The sequence below is a fragment of the Microplitis demolitor genome, chromosome 1, assembly GCF_026212275.2.
Source record: "Microplitis demolitor isolate Queensland-Clemson2020A chromosome 1, iyMicDemo2.1a, whole genome shotgun sequence".
NCBI classification, from domain to species: domain Eukaryota; kingdom Metazoa; phylum Arthropoda; class Insecta; order Hymenoptera; family Braconidae; genus Microplitis; species Microplitis demolitor.
The window spans coordinates 23,974,416-23,990,857 of record NC_068545.1 but is presented as its reverse complement, the minus strand read 5'-3'; the positions used below and the strand labels follow the sequence as shown (position 1 = coordinate 23,990,857).

At 31.5% G+C, this 16,442-nt stretch overlaps 3 protein-coding genes across 6 annotated transcripts; all 3 read right to left on the bottom strand.

Annotated features, from left to right (window-relative positions):
- Nucleotides 1-1,116: 1,116 nt before the first annotated feature.
- Nucleotides 1,117-6,446, bottom strand: LOC128667279 (citron Rho-interacting kinase-like). The gene is made up of 3 exons (XM_053742763.1): nt 1,782-6,446; nt 1,436-1,694; nt 1,117-1,365 (listed from the first exon to the last, which is right to left on the bottom strand). Exons 1-3 carry the CDS (start codon nt 6,316-6,318, stop codon nt 1,257-1,259), a joined length of 4,905 nt encoding a protein of 1,634 aa, XP_053598738.1. The 5' UTR covers nt 6,319-6,446; the 3' UTR covers nt 1,117-1,256.
- Nucleotides 6,447-7,636: 1,190 nt separating this feature from the next.
- On the bottom strand, nt 7,637-9,624 carry LOC103577901 (uncharacterized). Its single transcript, XM_008558774.3, has 7 exons — nt 9,171-9,624; nt 8,969-9,097; nt 8,720-8,903; nt 8,487-8,649; nt 8,231-8,411; nt 8,021-8,158; nt 7,637-7,945 (listed from the first exon to the last, which is right to left on the bottom strand). Exons 1-7 carry the CDS (start codon nt 9,547-9,549, stop codon nt 7,650-7,652), a joined length of 1,470 nt encoding a protein of 489 aa, XP_008556996.1. The 5' UTR covers nt 9,550-9,624; the 3' UTR covers nt 7,637-7,649.
- A 224-nt stretch (nt 9,625-9,848) lies between these two features.
- On the bottom strand, nt 9,849-13,035 carry LOC128668771 (uncharacterized). 4 transcript variants are annotated; one of them, XM_053742440.1, is made up of 8 exons: nt 12,442-13,035; nt 11,541-11,894; nt 11,351-11,476; nt 11,166-11,280; nt 10,938-11,094; nt 10,553-10,733; nt 10,315-10,458; nt 9,852-10,234 (listed from the first exon to the last, which is right to left on the bottom strand). In XM_053742440.1, exons 2-8 carry the CDS (start codon nt 11,878-11,880, stop codon nt 10,056-10,058), a joined length of 1,242 nt encoding a protein of 413 aa, XP_053598415.1. In that variant the 5' UTR covers nt 11,881-11,894; nt 12,442-13,035; the 3' UTR covers nt 9,852-10,055. The 4 variants fall into 4 exon arrangements, with proteins under 4 accessions (XP_053598423.1, XP_053598415.1, XP_053598420.1 ...); XM_053742445.1 differs by lacking the exon at nt 12,442-13,035 and adding an exon at nt 11,983-12,106; XM_053742438.1 differs by lacking the exon at nt 12,442-13,035 and having other exon boundaries at nt 9,853-10,234; nt 11,541-12,105.
- Nucleotides 13,036-16,442: the final 3,407 nt, after the last annotated feature.

Below are 16,442 nucleotides of genomic sequence, written 5' to 3'. Positions count from 1 at the left end.
AAAATTATTTTATTTAAAATTAACCTTTGGGGTTTTATCGATCTAACTAATTAACATTTAACATCCTACTATACAAGAAATCATACTTAAATTTATCTAAATCTATTAAACAAATTCTTAATTATGATAATTAAAAATTAATCTAATTAACAATAATATCTATTGTTTGATAATTTAAATTCATTCCCAAGGATTTGATTCATTATTTTTTGTATTTAATTTAATAATTTAAAAAAATTGTTTTTGGGCCTTGGATATAATTTACGCATGCGTAAAATTTAAATTTAAATAAATAATTATTTAAACAATGACGTAGACATTGATTTTAAGATCATTGAACTTGGATGCATCAGATTTCAATTCATTGTTCGGTAGGCAGATTTATTACTTAGCGGCAAAAATATATATATATGACAAAAGTATATACCCTAACAAATTGTAATAAATATTCAGTTTTTAAATTCAGTGTCAAGGGTTGCCGGATGTCGCGCCAACTCTACATTAAATATCCATTCAGGTGACGATTAATTCTTAGTAAGTTTTAAAAAATTTATCTTACAATTAAATAAAAAAAAATTTTCTTATTCATAATTATTTGTATTTATTTTTACAAATAATACAAACTTTTTTTTTTAATACAAAGAGAAAAGTCGTAGAAAAAAAAATATATTTTATTGTTACATTAAATAGATTAATTGTAATACAATTAAATTTTATACTTTAATTAAAAAGAATAAGTACTTAAATTTTTTTAATTTATGTTCATGAAAAATTTCTTTCATTTATTAACAGATCATGTATGAGTAAATTAGTCATACAATTTTTTAAAAACTAATAGATTTTATTATAAATAAATAATTAAAAGTATGTCAGATCTAATTAATACAATTTTTTTTTATCTGCTTATGAGTAATCATACAAAATAAATATATAATTAGATTTATTATTGTCTAAGTTTGTGAAAATTCACTTAATGGCAAGAGTTTGTACTCTCGTTTAAACTTTTTGTAATTAATTACTAAAAATTACGATAATTATTTAATTGATAATATTAAATAGTTATATTAATTACTTTAAGTAATTATTCATTGAATTATTAAATATCAAAATCAGTTATAAAGTTTAGTAATCAAATTTAAATTAAAACTGAGAAATTTAAATTGTTCCAAAAAAAAATAATTAGCATTTTAGTAAAAATTTAAAAAAGGTAATAAATTATTTTTTAAACTACTTGGTAAAACTATTACAAATTAATATCAACGATTAGAGAGATTGGCAAAGTGGACTCGCTTATTGGGATTGTCAAGAGTTTCAAGAAGACTGGGGGTGAAGCTGAACTCTGAACTGCTGTCGTCATTCTGACATCTGTAATAAATATAACAATTATTATTATAATAATAATTATTAATTACTGATGCTAGCATAGAATACTTACATCGAGTCTAAGCTCGAAAGACTGTCGCTCATTCGGGAAAGAATTGACGCAGCTCCATCAATTTTTACGATATCTAGCGTTGAGTTGCTGACAGCTGAGTAAATTCCTTTAGCTCCAGCTAATCCTAAGTAACGCGGGTTGTTTAATTCTATGAGCGTTTTCTCAGGAGTTCTTGATGCTGATGAAAATGCCTCCGGTGTCAATTTAATTACCTCGATGGACGAAAAGTGTGCGATAAATAGATACGGCTTTCTGAATGCTAAAAAAAAATATATCGAGCATTAGATACTTATATTTTTAAATGTTTAATTGTTTGTTGTGATAATTTATTTAAATTAAAACTCACCGAATGCAAAAGGTAAATGACTCCAAGAAGGATCGACGGAACGGGTTCGTTGACCGGATTCATTGACGAAAACTCCGAATTCATTGTAACATAATAATAATTCTGTTGATTGTTGTGATGTCGAAACATTTAATACCGATACTGGAAATATTCCTAATTTAGCGACCCCTGCAAGTGCCGCTTTTACGGAACTGTCGTCTTCCTCGGGGAAGTCGTCAATCATGTAGTCTTTCAAGTCTATCTGGAAGAATTTTTGACATCCGACAATAAGATTTCGTTTTGTGAAAATAGCGCAGCTGCATGGTTCCTGAGTTTCGATTTCTTTGATGGCAATAAATTCACCGCGTTCACTGTCACTGCGCCATTTAAGTAAAATAACACAAGAAGCAGTTGCTGCACATAGTATGTTTGCTTCTAGCTGATACAGATGACAGCTGTCTGCACCCGTAAGAATACCCGTGACATTTATCGCGGGCCTTGAACATTCAGCGGCGATTGCATTATTTTTAAGCTGTCTCAGATCACAGGAAACAAGTTGTCTATCTTCGCCGGCAATCATCAGCGCGAGATTGAGATGAGGATGCAAAGACAACTGATGAACACGTTTAACACCGCGTATGGCGGTCAGCATTTTAGATTGGGCTGGTCGATATGAGTAGAGTCCTTCTTCGGCGCCAATTAGCAACGTGTTCTCTTGCTCCAGCTCAACGATGCAATTTAAATCCAGACGATTTTTTTCTAATCTCAGTACAGTTTGTAGCATTGAATTCTTAGCATTTTCTTTAGTGCTATTTTGATAAGATATTGATTTTAAAGCATTTAACCAGGTTTTCTTTTCTACTTGACTGAGAGCCATGATGTCCAAGCGGGAAGTCGGCCAGCATGTGTTGGAAGTATTGGATTCAACTCTTATGATGAATGGTAAGTCTGATTTGGCAGTTCCTGGTACCTCGGCTTGATAAACGTCCTCAGTAATTGAAAATCCGTAGGATGATTTGTCAGTCAATTCCATTTTACTTATAGGAGCCATACCTGGACTTGGTTTATGCTCGTAAATACAAAGACAAGTGCCTTCTAAACGTAAATATTTTCTGTCCCAAGAGGCTTTCCCTCTACCAGGTATTTTTACCCAGCTCTCGGCAATGACACCATCACTGGCGCGAGGGTTTCTAGTGTCTGATTCAGTGTAGTCTGGCTCGTCGATTGTTAAAGTCTGTACACTGCTGCAAAGAGTCGAAACACTTTCAGCGCTGTTCTTCCAGGACTTGCCCAAGTGTTTGGCAAAGTCACCTGGCATTCCACAGTTTGCTGGAACCAACAATGAACACTTTAAGTGGGTTAATATTTGACACTCGCTGCAAATAGCTGAACGTTTTCCAAATTGTATTGGCTCTAGGCAGGCAGCGCACTTGCCAGCACGCATTGACAACTCAAGATTGAAGCGATGAGGAATATTGTGACGGATTCGCTGATTGGACATCTGTCTTGCTAAGGTGTTCTCTTCTTGATCATTGTTGGGCTGGTAAGTCTGTTTTCTTGGCTCTGGGCTGGCACAATTCGGCGACACTGGAGCTGATGTTGCTGCTGCGGCTTTGTAAGCCAGCAATTGTTCAGTAAGCGCTTTAACTTTAGCGCGTTCTCTTGTGAGTTGATTCTCGAGCTCACGGTATCCAACGGGCATACCAGTTCCAATTGGTGGAACATTCTCTTTCTGTTTGCTTTTAAATATTTTATCACAGACAGTCTTTTTCTTTTTGCTACACTCTTCAAGTTTAAGCTGAAGATAATCAATGAGTTTAGTCTGCTGCTGTCTGGTTCCTTCGGATTTAAATTCATGTTCCTGATAAAATTGTCTCATTTCTTCAAGGACATTTTCCAATTCAGCAATACGAATTCTCAACTCCTGTCCCTGGTCAATACTAGACTGAAGATCAGACATCAGGTCCTGATTTAGGTCTTTCATTTCGTGAAGTCTTGTCAGATGTTGAGAACATTCTTCCTTCACGACAACGGACTCCCCGCGGGCTGATTCCAGAGAACGTTTTAGCTCAGCCAAGTCACACTCTAGTTCACCGCACCGCGTAGTTAATGCAGTGACTTGTTTGTTCAAATCCTGGGTCATTTTCTTGTAATGATCACGCTGAGAGAGTAGACCATTTCTTTCCGACTCCACGTCACTTGTTTCCGCCTCCAGACGTTCAATAGCTCGTTCAGCCAGCAATCGTTTAGTCTTCTCTTCATTCTGCGCAGTCTTGGCCTCGCGTAGTTTATTCTCCACTGCTTCAAGCTCCTTCTGCAGCTTCATTTTGTCTTGAATCAACGTGTTCTCCCGTGTCTCGTGATCACTGGTCAGTCTTTCATAGTCAGTCAGTTGTTCTTCAAGAACAGTGCAAGTTTCTTTCAATAAATCAATATTAACTTTAAAACCATTTGCTTCCTGCTCCAATTTCTCGAGTTTAGCTTCCAGTTCGCTCTTTTCCTCATTGTGTTTTGAAATAGCCAAAGTCAATCGTTTGTTTTCAGCATTCAAGGTGTCAACGCGATCTTGATTTGTGCGTAATTGCTTGCGGGTTGCATCTAACTCCCGTCTCAATGCAGCACTAGATGATTGAAGCTCTTCAATCTGCGTGTTGGTTTGAGTTAGCGCTCGTTGTGCTGAGTCAGCTTGTAATTTATTTCTCGAGGACTCACGAGTAAACTCAGCCAATGATGCTTTGGCAGACTCCAACTCAGCCAACAATTTTTTTGATTTTTCCTCTTCGTCTTTGTACTTTTTATTGAGTGACTCTGTGAGTTTTGTTTTCTCTTCCTCAAGACGTTTTATTTTTTCCTCAGCGGTCTTGGCTTCTCTTACAGCGATACGTTTGTCCAAGTTAGCATCTGATAATTCCTTTTCTTTTTTCCATAAATCGCGTTGCGCTTGTCGTGCCGCGTCACGATCAGCTGTTGATTTTTCTCGTGCAGCCTGTAACTGTTTCTCCAATCGTTCAATCTGCTGTTCCAATGCTGCCTTGTCAGCCGCTGATGTTTTTTCAGCAACACTGGCTGCGCCTGTTGATGCGCGACTGGTAGTAGGTTTAGAATTATCAGTAGATCGTCTCAAGCAGGCATTTTCGGATTCCAATTTAGCGACACTCTGCTGAAGACGTTGAAGTAAATCTTCAAGTGTATCCATCTTACGTAACTGTTCATTCTCTTTTTCCCGTGAAGCTTCAAGACGTTGCTGCAATTCATCTTTATCATGAGCTTTTTTCTCAAAGTTAAGAGCCAAATGTTCACTCTTACGTAAATTATTTAACGTGTCATTGAGATCACTTTTAGCAGCTTCGAGCTGCCCTTTCATTTGTTCATTTTCTAACTGAAGTTTTGCTATTTCATCCTTCAAATTGCTGATCGTCTGCTCACTTTCACTGACACTCTGAATCTGCTGTGTTCTCTCTTTCAATTGCTTACGCAGAGTCTCGATTTCTTGATCCCGCGCCGGTATCATCGCCTGAGTACTTCGCAGCTGTTCCTGACAATCCTTGAGCTCTGACTGAGCCAACTCGAGGGCGACATTCATTCTCGACATGCGACAATGGTTAGAATCGCGTTCATTCCGAAGTTCGCTTTCCAATTCAGTATTCTTGGCAATCTCCATTTCCAATTTCATTCTCACTTCACCCAGTTGATTATGCGCCCGGTTGGCAATTTCTTCAAGTTTATTTTCAACTCCCGCAACACTCTGCCGTCTCAGCTCCCGTGTCTTGGCCAACGATTCCTTGTACTGAATTTGAAATACTTTCAATTTATGAAGCTCAGCATTGGTCGTCTCCAACTCACACTGGGTTCTCTGTAACCTGGAACTCATTTCATTATTACTGGTACAGAGTTCAGTGATACGAACCGTCTGAGCTTCGATATGTTTATTAAGCCGAGCTATTTTATCCTTTTCAGCAGCTTCCCATTTTCTCTTGGCGCCTTTTATTAAATCCAATGCTGTAGTTTCCAGATCTTTTCTCTCCTGGCGTTCCAGCTCAAGTGTCCTCTTGATGGCTGCCAAGTCCGACTTGGTGGCTGCCAACTCACGCTCAATTTTATCTCTCTCCTTAATAGATGCCTCCAACTTGATGTCCTTCTCCTCAACCTGCAACTCCAGCGCAGTTATCATTTTAGTCTCTCTGCTGGTCTGCTCGTGGAGGTCCAGGAGTTTTTGCTGATACTCCTGCAAGTCTTTCATTTTCTCGTCTAATTTATCTGCAATTTCAAATGTTTCTTTAGTCAGTGACAATCGGGTGCTGGTACTTATCTTGTCCTGGAGTTGAAGCATTTTTTTCTGGTACTCATCGAGCTCCTTCATTTTTTCCTTAAGTTGCACTGACAGTTCAAGCTTCTCAACAGTTGAATTGTCTTTGCTTATAATACTTCGAGTTAAACCCGGCAGCTCGAGCATTTTTTTATGCTGCTCAGCCCGTTCTTTTTTCTTGTTTCTCAGTTGTAATGCCATTTCTAATTTTTCTTTTGTCATTTTACTTGATTGCTTAGGTATTGCAATCATTATTTATTATTAACACTAATTATTATTTAATATATATTACACACTTATTTATTTGTCACAATAAAAGTCGGCATCATTATTTTAACCGTTACGATACACAACCACAAACTCCATTTTATAAATTTAAATCCAACCAGATGTCGTTTGTAAATATATCAAAGTATATATGATTTCATTGGTTGATCATTTTTCTTATTCATTCAAGTACATTTACCTACCAACAGAGCGCAGCACTCTACATATCTGGAATTTTGAATCCTACGAGGTCGCTGGGTGCATTCAGAACCCGGTGCGTTGTCGTAGAGCGGAAGCTAGAGCTAGAGCGTTTCCAAATGCACCCTAATTAATATAATTATTGAAACAAATAATTTTTAATAAAATAACTAAATTTCAATTTTTAAATTTCGCGCCAAGTTGGCGCTACTGCGCCTCAAGGTATTCGACGCTTAAAATTTTGCTAAAGTGAGGGGAGGAGTCGAATGAACCGCAAAATCGATTGTTTTGTATCAACTGGCGGTTCAATAGCGGCAGTTAGCATCATCGACAATTGCAGTGGTAGTCCAGATTCTTCTTTACGTTTGAATTGAAACACAGTATTGCAGTTAAGTCGTGTAACATTACGCAGTGATTGTAAAATTTATCTTTTATTAATTTAAATTGTGCAAAGTATCGGTGATCTCTTGGATTTGTTTAGGATTTGTCTAGGATTCAGAGAAGTCTTCTGGAAGAGTGCTAGCATATATAAAAGTAGAGAAAAATGATGTGTGGTGTAGTTAAGTGTTCAGTTCTAGTGTAGAGTGCTAGTGCCAGTGTAAATTGTTGCTGATGCTGATAACTTTCAAGTTCCTGAGCAAAATCATCTGGCATCGTCTGGTGGGAAATAGCAGTTAAGTGACGTTTTTTGGCTGCAATACACTTGGAGCAATTTAATTCAAATCTCCAAGTGTATTAGGACACCCTTCTGCATATTATTTCTCCGCCGAGGTTTGTTTAAACACTTAAGTGTTTTTTTTAATATTTTAAATATTTTTCTATGATATTCTGCCACCATTTTATTTTTAAATTCAAATTTAGCTGACAAGTAAATTTACTTAAGATAAAAACATATTAATATTATTATTGAAAAATTAATTATTTTTGGTTGAAAGTAAAAATATATGTAATTTTAAATGACTAGATGTCACTACTGCCATTAACTTGGGCGGGAAAAATTAAAAATTTAAATATAGTAAATCAGAATTTTTTTTATTTAGTTAAATTTATTATTATACAAATTATTAATTTTTAATTAAGAGTTACAATATGTAATTATTGATTTAAAAAATTATTTTTTATGAAGATTTACGTCGTTTAGTTGGAACAATATAATCATCATCATCGTCTGACAAGTCGTGATCACTATCGCCCAATTTTCGGGAGCCATTGTCATAAAATTTATCTTCGTAAGCAATAAAATATTGAGTTGTCTGAGTGGACACAACAATATATGAAACCCCACGAAACTCAGTGACATTTATGCCGACAATGGGCTCATCGACTAATTTAAACGTGTCATTTTTTTCATTCGGCGGGTTATTAAAATGACTGAATTCTTCAATGCTATTTAAATAGATTTTACTAAAATATCCTGATGAAATATTTAAACAAAATAACATTAATTTATTTGAAAAAAATTAAATTTTTTAATTAAAAAGTATTTTACCTGAATTCCAACCCAGAAGTAACAAATTCGCGTGCATTGACGCACATGTAATAATTTCGTCTTCAAAGCTAGTCAATTCTAAATCATTCCACTCCTTAGAAATCGATAGAGTACTGCGATAAGCCATTATATTATTTCCTGAAATAAATCAAATTATTTAAATATTAAAAATGATAATTACTCGTGTAAATATTTAATGAGTGGTCTGACCATAGAAAATAAGCCCAAGTTCTTTAATGGGTATAATGGAAATCATGACACTTGAATATTTAGAAATATCAATAATTTTAATGACTTCAACGTTCGTCAATTTGGGATCCGTGGCCATTTCTTTTGAAAAATTTATTTCCAGTACTTGTATTACATCATCGGCTTCTATCATTACCATTAACTGCGTTAAAAAATAAAATACAAATTATTTGTTTTTTTGGCATTAGAAAATAAAATTAAGAGTTTAATAAATTACTAGATTATTTTCACTGTGCATAGAAAGAAATTTTCGAGATGACGTAGAGGAACTTGTGGAAGATAAATCACAAGTTCTACGACAGTGTATTTTATTTTCAATAAATTTATATTCTGTGACACGGAACTTATTTTCGGCAAAAAAACGATGGTCGAGGCCTACACTGTAATAAAAATAAAATTTTTTAAATGACTAAGTTATAAAAAATTTTAAATTTATTTCTAAAAAATCACCATATGTTTGTAGCATAATATTTAAATGAAGTTGAGCACAAGTGGTGGCGATTGGGATTTGAAAATCTGAAAAGCCCCTTGCCAGGATTTTCAATAGCAATTAGATCCTCACCTTGAGTAGTGAGATTAAAAAATTTCAAACGTTTATTTCTAGAGAGTACAGCAATCACTGCGATGACTTCATCTGAAATAATTACATTTTAAAATTTTATTATGTTTTTAGTTTGGCGCCATTTTTAAAGGAATTACCAATACGCCAGACTTTCAATTCCTTTATATAATTTTTATTGTTGAACCCGATAGCAATATTAGTAGGATCTTCTTCGATGTCAGACAAAAATATTGTGCCTTGATTTGTTCCGGCAATTACGATATCTCCTGCGAATAAATCGATTGCGATAAAACCGAGACAAAGTATAGAATACTATAAAAATGAGTAATTTAATCTTACGCCAGACAGTAGTGCACGTTATTCGTTCATCAGTGCTGAATTTTAGAGTATAATCAACTTCGAGTGCTAGTGACGTGAAGGTTGACTGCGACCTCCACTTGCAGTAATGCAAAAAAATTTCCTTCCAATCTGCTTGACTGGATATTTGCTTCACGGTATTTGTTAATTTTTTCGGACGTACTTTATCCATAATTTGATATGCCCATAATTTAATATTATCTTCACAAAATTTTTCCCACAATTTATTACCTTCGAAATATTCTTCGATCAAAACTTCAAGTTTTGAAGATACCTCACGAAGACGAAGAATTTTTATTGGATTTTCAAATTTATTAAAAATTATAATCCACAAATGGTCTGGAAAAAAAATATGACTCATTTTTCGTTAGATTTCTTCACATAAATTTACAAATATTTCAGTCACGTTCTGCAACAGAATAAATATATTCGATAATCTTTTATATATTTAAAAGTGAAAGAATATTCGATAATATTCTAATAGAATTTTTTTTTATTTCTATTATTTACTTCTTCAATTTAATTAGTCATATAAATTTTGTCTATTAAATTGTCAGCATGCACTGAGACAAAAGTTTTTAACACTCATACCTAGAATGTTAATTTTAAATGTTAAAAATTTTTTTTAAACAAATTTAAAAAATTCCGCTGACATAAAAAAAATGACAGGACTCAAGATTTACTTTTAAATTAATATTTAGCAATTAAATACATTATTATTTCAAAAAATTATTTATTTAAATTATAGTTATAATCATACACTTGATTAAACATCAATATAAATAAGTATATTTATATCAGTATATCAGATATTAAATATAAATCAGTAAGCAACAATATTTAAATTATGTTAAAAGTATTCGTTAATTATTTAGTAAAATAATATGATGATCTTTTAGTAGTAAAAATGGCATACAAATTATTATTTGATTCTGTAAAATTAATAGCGATGATTGGTTCGTTAAACGTCAGTGACTTTTTAAACTTTTTTATTACAAATCCGGTTTTATTTTTAGTTTTCTTGATAGTAACTTTATCAACCATTCCTTAAAAATGAATACATAAATAGTCATTGAATATTTTATTAACTTTATAAGGTAATATTTATTTTATTCAACAAAATTACCTGAATCCCAACAAAGAAAATAAATATTTGCAAACATAGAACCGTGTACAAGTTTACCCTTAGTCGCATCAGTGTATCGTTTGTTTAATTTATAATGTACCCACTCTTGTTCTAGATATTTATCAGTAACAAGTATTTCTTCTTCTATAAGAAAAAATTTAAAATAAAAAAATATAGAATGTATTTACAATAATAAAAAAAATAAATATATATATATATATATATATATATTACAGACCATTCATGACAAATCCAGACTCTTTTATTGGTATAGAAGATGCAATATATTTATTTTCATTAAAAGTCATGTTATAATTACTTATATATGATTCTTCCAAAGTCAAATCTTCTGAATATGTGCTGGGAAAATTTATCTCATATACAATAATTACTGCTCCATTTTTTACCATGACTATAAACTGAAAAATTGTTTAAAAATCAAATTAAAAATGATACTGAAGTTGGCCAACTATTTTACATTGGAAGAGTTTTGAAAATAAAGTAGAATAATAATCAGTAGGCAGAATAGAAACGAATCGACTGATGGACACTCAAAGTCTACTAATTTGAGGATCTTCAAAATTAAATTATTTTAATTATTATTGATGTTAAAATATAATTACTTTATTGCTTAGGTTGTACATCGAAAGAAATCTTGATTCAGCTAAATTATCATAAGGAATCCGACATTGTCTCATAGGAAATAGTCGATTGTCCACATATTTAAATTCAACGAAATTAAGGTTATGCATAACAAAACATCGATTGTCGAGACCTACACTAAAAAATAATAATACAATTTAAGTTGGATATATTATAGTTATTGTTATTATCATAAATTATAAGAATACTCTATGTGATGAGCGCCATAAGTTATTGAAGGTGAAATTTCTTTGTTTCTACTCCAATGCCAAAATTTTAAGTCCTTACTCTCTGTCACGATAGCAATAAGGATATTTTCACTGTCTGAAATACAATTTATGGTTATTTAATAGTAGTTGAAGACAATTAATCCTTAATTTTATTTTTCAATTACCAGTAAACCAAAATTTTATTTCGCTTATGGGATTTTTAAATTTCGCGGTCAAAAAAAGTAAATCTGGCGTTGGAATTTCAGCATAATGTACTCGTCCGAGATTAGTTCCGAAAATTATGTAACCAGCTAATTTAATAAATTAATCATTAATGAAAAATTTTTAATAATTAATTTAGAAAAATTTACTCACCAAAGACATCAGTGCAAGTTATTTCTTCATTCTCCAAAAAAAAATTTTTATAATCGACATTAATGTTTGGCTCTGCCAAAGTTAATACTCGCCGCCACTTTTGAAAACTTATGTAATGATCTTTGAAATTCTTATGGGACAAAACATCAGTTCCTCGAAGTATACTGTAAGGATATTTCAGTTTCAAAATATTATAAATCCAACTTTCGATCCTCGGAGTACAAAGATTTTTCCACATACACGTGTCTTCAAAAATTCCATTTATTTTTTCGCTGAAATATTTATGAACTTCACGGAGCTTCATAAGCAGCGTAGAACTCCTTATCTTTCTGAAAATCATGTCCCAGACATGGTCTGCAACAGAAATATCCTTTGTCATTTTAAAAAAAAAATCAAATTCGCTTTAAAATTCAATCAAATCATATCGCGTTTTGCAACCCACTAAATGCTCATTCAATGCACGCTAATTCTACAAGAATATTCAATAAAATTCTGCAGTGGTCATTTAATACATCATTATTAAATTCTAGAGTTTTATCGAAACTTATCAATAATTAGAACATCCGCAAAACATATCTCTGCATATTATCCATAATAAAATTTGTATACCGACATATTATTCATACTTATATATATATTTTCTATAAAGTCACATTTTATTACATTTCTAAACCGGTAATATAATTAATACTTAGTAATGTAAATTATTTCTCTTAAAAAAAAAAAATATAATTTATTACAAGACTTAGTAAACAAACAGATAAATAAGTCTTAATTATGCTTATATACATTAAATATTGTTTCATAACTACACTTTTAAAAAATTGCATAAAAAATATATATATAAATTTAAAATAATTATTTTTAGTTGAGATAATTTCCGGTTGATTTAAAATTTTACCTTTCACATTAAAATAACATAAAGACCAGGCCCGGATATTGGCAATATTACCAAGTGAATATTCACTTGGTCATCGATATATTCTCGGAGAAAGTGATAATCAGGAACTGAAAGACCTGTATAGAGTACTCTCATACACACTCACATAATACATTATATTACACTGTATGATATCATACACCCAAGAAAAGGTAACGTAGATTAACATAAACACAGTCTCGTGCGTCCCGTGAAATGTCAGGGCCGCGACCGATTCGCCTACTCAACTTAGCGGTTTAGTTATATATACACTGCAGTAATTGAAGAAAAATAAGAGAAGAAGGAACATATTCCTGTATACGTGTATTTAAATTAAACGGCCACGCATCAAACCACTGCTATCAATAACGTCATTTATAATTTATTATATTATTCATCAATATATTCGTCGTATTAATAATAGTATTTCATTATATTATATTATATTATCAATGCCATAAATTAATTACATTTTTTACTATCACAATAGCATAATTGTAAAATGTCATATATATAAGATTTGCTAAGCTTTCTTATTGTCATTTTATATTAATGGTTTTATAACATGATATGCCGACGCTCCCAAGTGCTCTTTAACACTTTAACAAAGTACTTGTACATTTTCTACCTACTTTGCAAAAATATTATTATTATTATTTTAATATTTAATTTATTCATTTATAGATTACACTTGAAAAAGTATCCGACTATTGAATTTATTTCTTCATGCGATTGAAAAAAATATTTAAAAATTTTAATTGCCACTTAATATTTAAAAATAGTAACATTGTAAAGTTATTGAAGTTTTTTATTATAATAGCAGTTTGTGTGGATGCCAACGTAGGACAAGTAAATAAATATAAATAAATATATAAATAAAATAGATAGAAAGAAGTGATGGTATATGACGTAGGCGTAAAGCTTTCCTCCTCACATGTAATGGTTTATGGCACGTCAGTAGCCTTAGGGTTTATTTTATTTTTTTATACTATTTAGTTTTTTTGTCACGTGTATATCTGCTGAGATCTTGGGCTTGTTATTTAACCAATCGCGAAGCTGAGTAATGACATTCTGATAAATGACTCAATGCATTGACACTGAAAATCAACACATCTCTTTTATTAAATAAAATAATAAATATGCAATTAAAATTTATTATTTAGTCATCCGTGAGTTTTGATGTTTAATCATGTTAAATGATTAATTATTTTTATTGTTAATAGTAAATTACAATGATAAAGTAATCTATTGATCGAGACCTTTGTGCACTCAAGGCTATGATGAACATAAGTTTGAGAGAGTTCCCAGAAATAATAATTCTGGGACAAAACCTATAATTAAAATTCCTTAAGTCACTCTTGGGAAATTTCTACGGTGAAATTCAATATGTCGGTCATCCAATTGCTTTGACACTCGAGTGAAAAATTTCTAATTGATATTTCCTGCTATCATATACGATAATAAATAATATACATCAAACATTCTAATACTTTCGATTATTAAATAAGTCTGTTAATACCAACACTCATTTTTTTTTCTTTTTTTTTTTTTTTTTTTTCATTATCTTGTTTACTTTTTTGTAAACTTTGTTTTTAGATTCTTGCTGTGAAATCGTGTTTGATTAAGGTGTGGTGTATTGACAATTACAAAGTTCTCCGTCTTCATTTTTTATTTCATCTCTTCCTTCGTCTTATTCTTTTTCACTCGCGACATGTACAACTATTCCGATATACATAATGCATTGACAAACCAGACGTGAACAGGATTAAGCGAATCATATGTATTCATGAATTTTTACTTTTTTTATTTGTTTATTATTATAATCAATTTATCCAGTGGGCACTTTTCCCTTTGCCTGCTTCAAATATTTATTTCTAAATTATATTAACATCCGTTTTTTAAATTTAACCCCAAAACTGAGTATTTCTTCTAATAATACCAGCTTCAAAATTTTAATTTAATTTTTCACAAACTAGTAATGCTACAAAATGAATAATTACTATAATTTATTTAGAGTAGAAAAGTATCTCTGAGCAAAATCTTGTCTCAGTAGTTCGATATATGTTCGATTACTCTTTGTGGATATTATAATAATAATTTTCTTCTTTCTTCTTACTTGTTATATTACATCTAATGTTATACAAGAACCAGACATCATTTATGATCGCCCTGTAACGTTGTATATACACATTTTATTTTGCACATTAATTCTTATGTACATCTTAGCATTACATCACGATGAAACTTTCTACATGCTTTTTCACATTGATGCGAGCACATATATTTATATAAATATATACATATACATTTATATAAATATGTATTATTAATGTGTATATAGTACCCATGACAAAAAGTCATCTTCAGTGCTAAATCATACCGGATGAAGTGTAATCTTAAAAGCATCGTTGCAATACTTACATTAATACTTGTATTAAAGTTGTTAAATACATCTGCATTTTTATTCTCATATTTTTATTATTATTACTTACAAAAAAAACCAACAACTTCCAGCATTTGTCTTAAAGTCATCGCTTTTTATCGTCATCACTTTTTTAAATCCTCTTTACACAAGCATTTATGTCAAAACATATTCATCATAAATTCTAATTAATCTTTTTCGTTTTTTATTGTAGCAGATAATCTCTCTTCAAAGCTACTATATCAGTTGTCCATCATAATCATCACTGCTGAAGTTGTCAGGATTTTTTTTTTATAATCGATATCTGCGAGGAAAAATAAAGTACATTTCAGTGAGATAATTTTCTGAGATTAATTCTTGTTTCCGCTGGTTGTTGATGTTTAAGCCGGTAGCACGTGATTACTGAATATATATATATGTATATATATTTTTTTTTTATTGACATTTTTACCTTATCAATGCAGGCATCGTAACTGCGGAGAATCTTCCAGCTTATTTACTTACGTTGAGTAACAACCGACTGAAAATAATTTCTGTTAAGCTTTACGACAAGTAGTCTTATATGAGCTTATATATAATTCAAACCCATTGGAAATGGGTTTAAATAAAATATTATAATAACATTAATAATATAAAAAACATGTATATAAAGCCCTTGACATTATATCGCGATAGTATTCTTAATATAACTTCTTACAGATAAAGATTTTATATTAAGTTTAAAATATAATATTTATAACTTGTGATAAAGCGTAAGATATAAATCTAATGTATTAAAATTTTTTCATCCTCTTTTTCTACTCGTTTTTGTTGATGCGTGTACTCATGTATAGAGACAAGCATATTTGCTGCTCTGCATAATAAAGTACGAGTCAGTAAGTCGCACGCAAGACAATTCACAATTTGTAACAAAAGGAATAATGAAATGAGTTTAAGAAAAGTGAGTCATGACCCGACCGATTTATATAGATATATGTACATACATATATTACGTTGCGTATTGTTTTCAATCTCAAATCGCTGGTCCATGACATTGTACTCATCTATGGTTCATTATGGGGGTTCAAAATCTGAAAGTGTCAGTCGAAAAATATTAATGATTTTTATTCCCCCCTCCCTCTCTTATATTTACACCTTAGCCTTGTAGATCTTCCGACAACATCTGGAAAAATAAAAAAAATTTGAAGTGTTTTATAATTAGATATATATGTATATTCTTATAATAAAATATTTGTTTTGAATAATGTTATAATAAGTAATGTACAGTGACTTACCAAGGTGATAATAATATCATGTGCTGGTCGGAGCGAGGTAATAAGCGGGAAGATAACTCTGCAGCACGTGATCGCAGGTCCTTCGGGGAATGGCATCTTTTAAAAAGATATAAGAGATGTTGTGTTAATATTATCTGTCAGTTTTGACCGTTGGTTTAATTAGACACATCAGCATGGATCATTATTGGGTACAGTGATAGCTATAATATTGGAAAACGGTTATATATTATTGCTACGGAAATATAAATATATACCAACCTCATCCAAGTTCAATGTCCCTCTATTTA

Bases quoted from the DNA above. Each gene is read 5' to 3' on its own strand.
- LOC128667279 (XM_053742763.1), bottom strand. From the start codon at position 6,318: ATGATTGCAATACCTAAGCAATCAAGTAAAATGACAAAAGAAAAATTA. The intron at 1,695-1,781 runs GTGAGTTTTAAT...ATTTTTTTTTAG, and splicing joins TCATTTACCTTTTGCATTCG to CATTCAGAAAGCCGTATCTA. The intron at 1,366-1,435 runs GTAAGTATTCTA...TATTTATTACAG, and splicing joins CTTTCGAGCTTAGACTCGAT to ATGTCAGAATGACGACAGCA.
- LOC103577901 (XM_008558774.3), bottom strand. From the start codon at position 9,549: ATGAGTCATATTTTTTTTCCAGACCATTTGTGGATTATAATTTTTAAT. The intron at 8,650-8,719 runs GTGATTTTTTAG...TTTTTATTACAG, and splicing joins TATTATGCTACAAACATATG to TGTAGGCCTCGACCATCGTT. The intron at 7,946-8,020 runs GTAAAATACTTT...ATATTTCATCAG, and splicing joins ACTTCTGGGTTGGAATTCAG to GATATTTTAGTAAAATCTAT.
- LOC128668771 (XM_053742438.1), bottom strand. From the start codon at position 11,919: ATGACAAAGGATATTTCTGTTGCAGACCATGTCTGGGACATGATTTTC. The intron at 11,095-11,165 runs GTATTCTTATAA...ATTATTTTTTAG, and splicing joins TATGGCGCTCATCACATAGA to TGTAGGTCTCGACAATCGAT. The intron at 10,734-10,937 runs GTAATTATATTT...ACAATTTTTCAG, and splicing joins TGTACAACCTAAGCAATAAA to TTTATAGTCATGGTAAAAAA.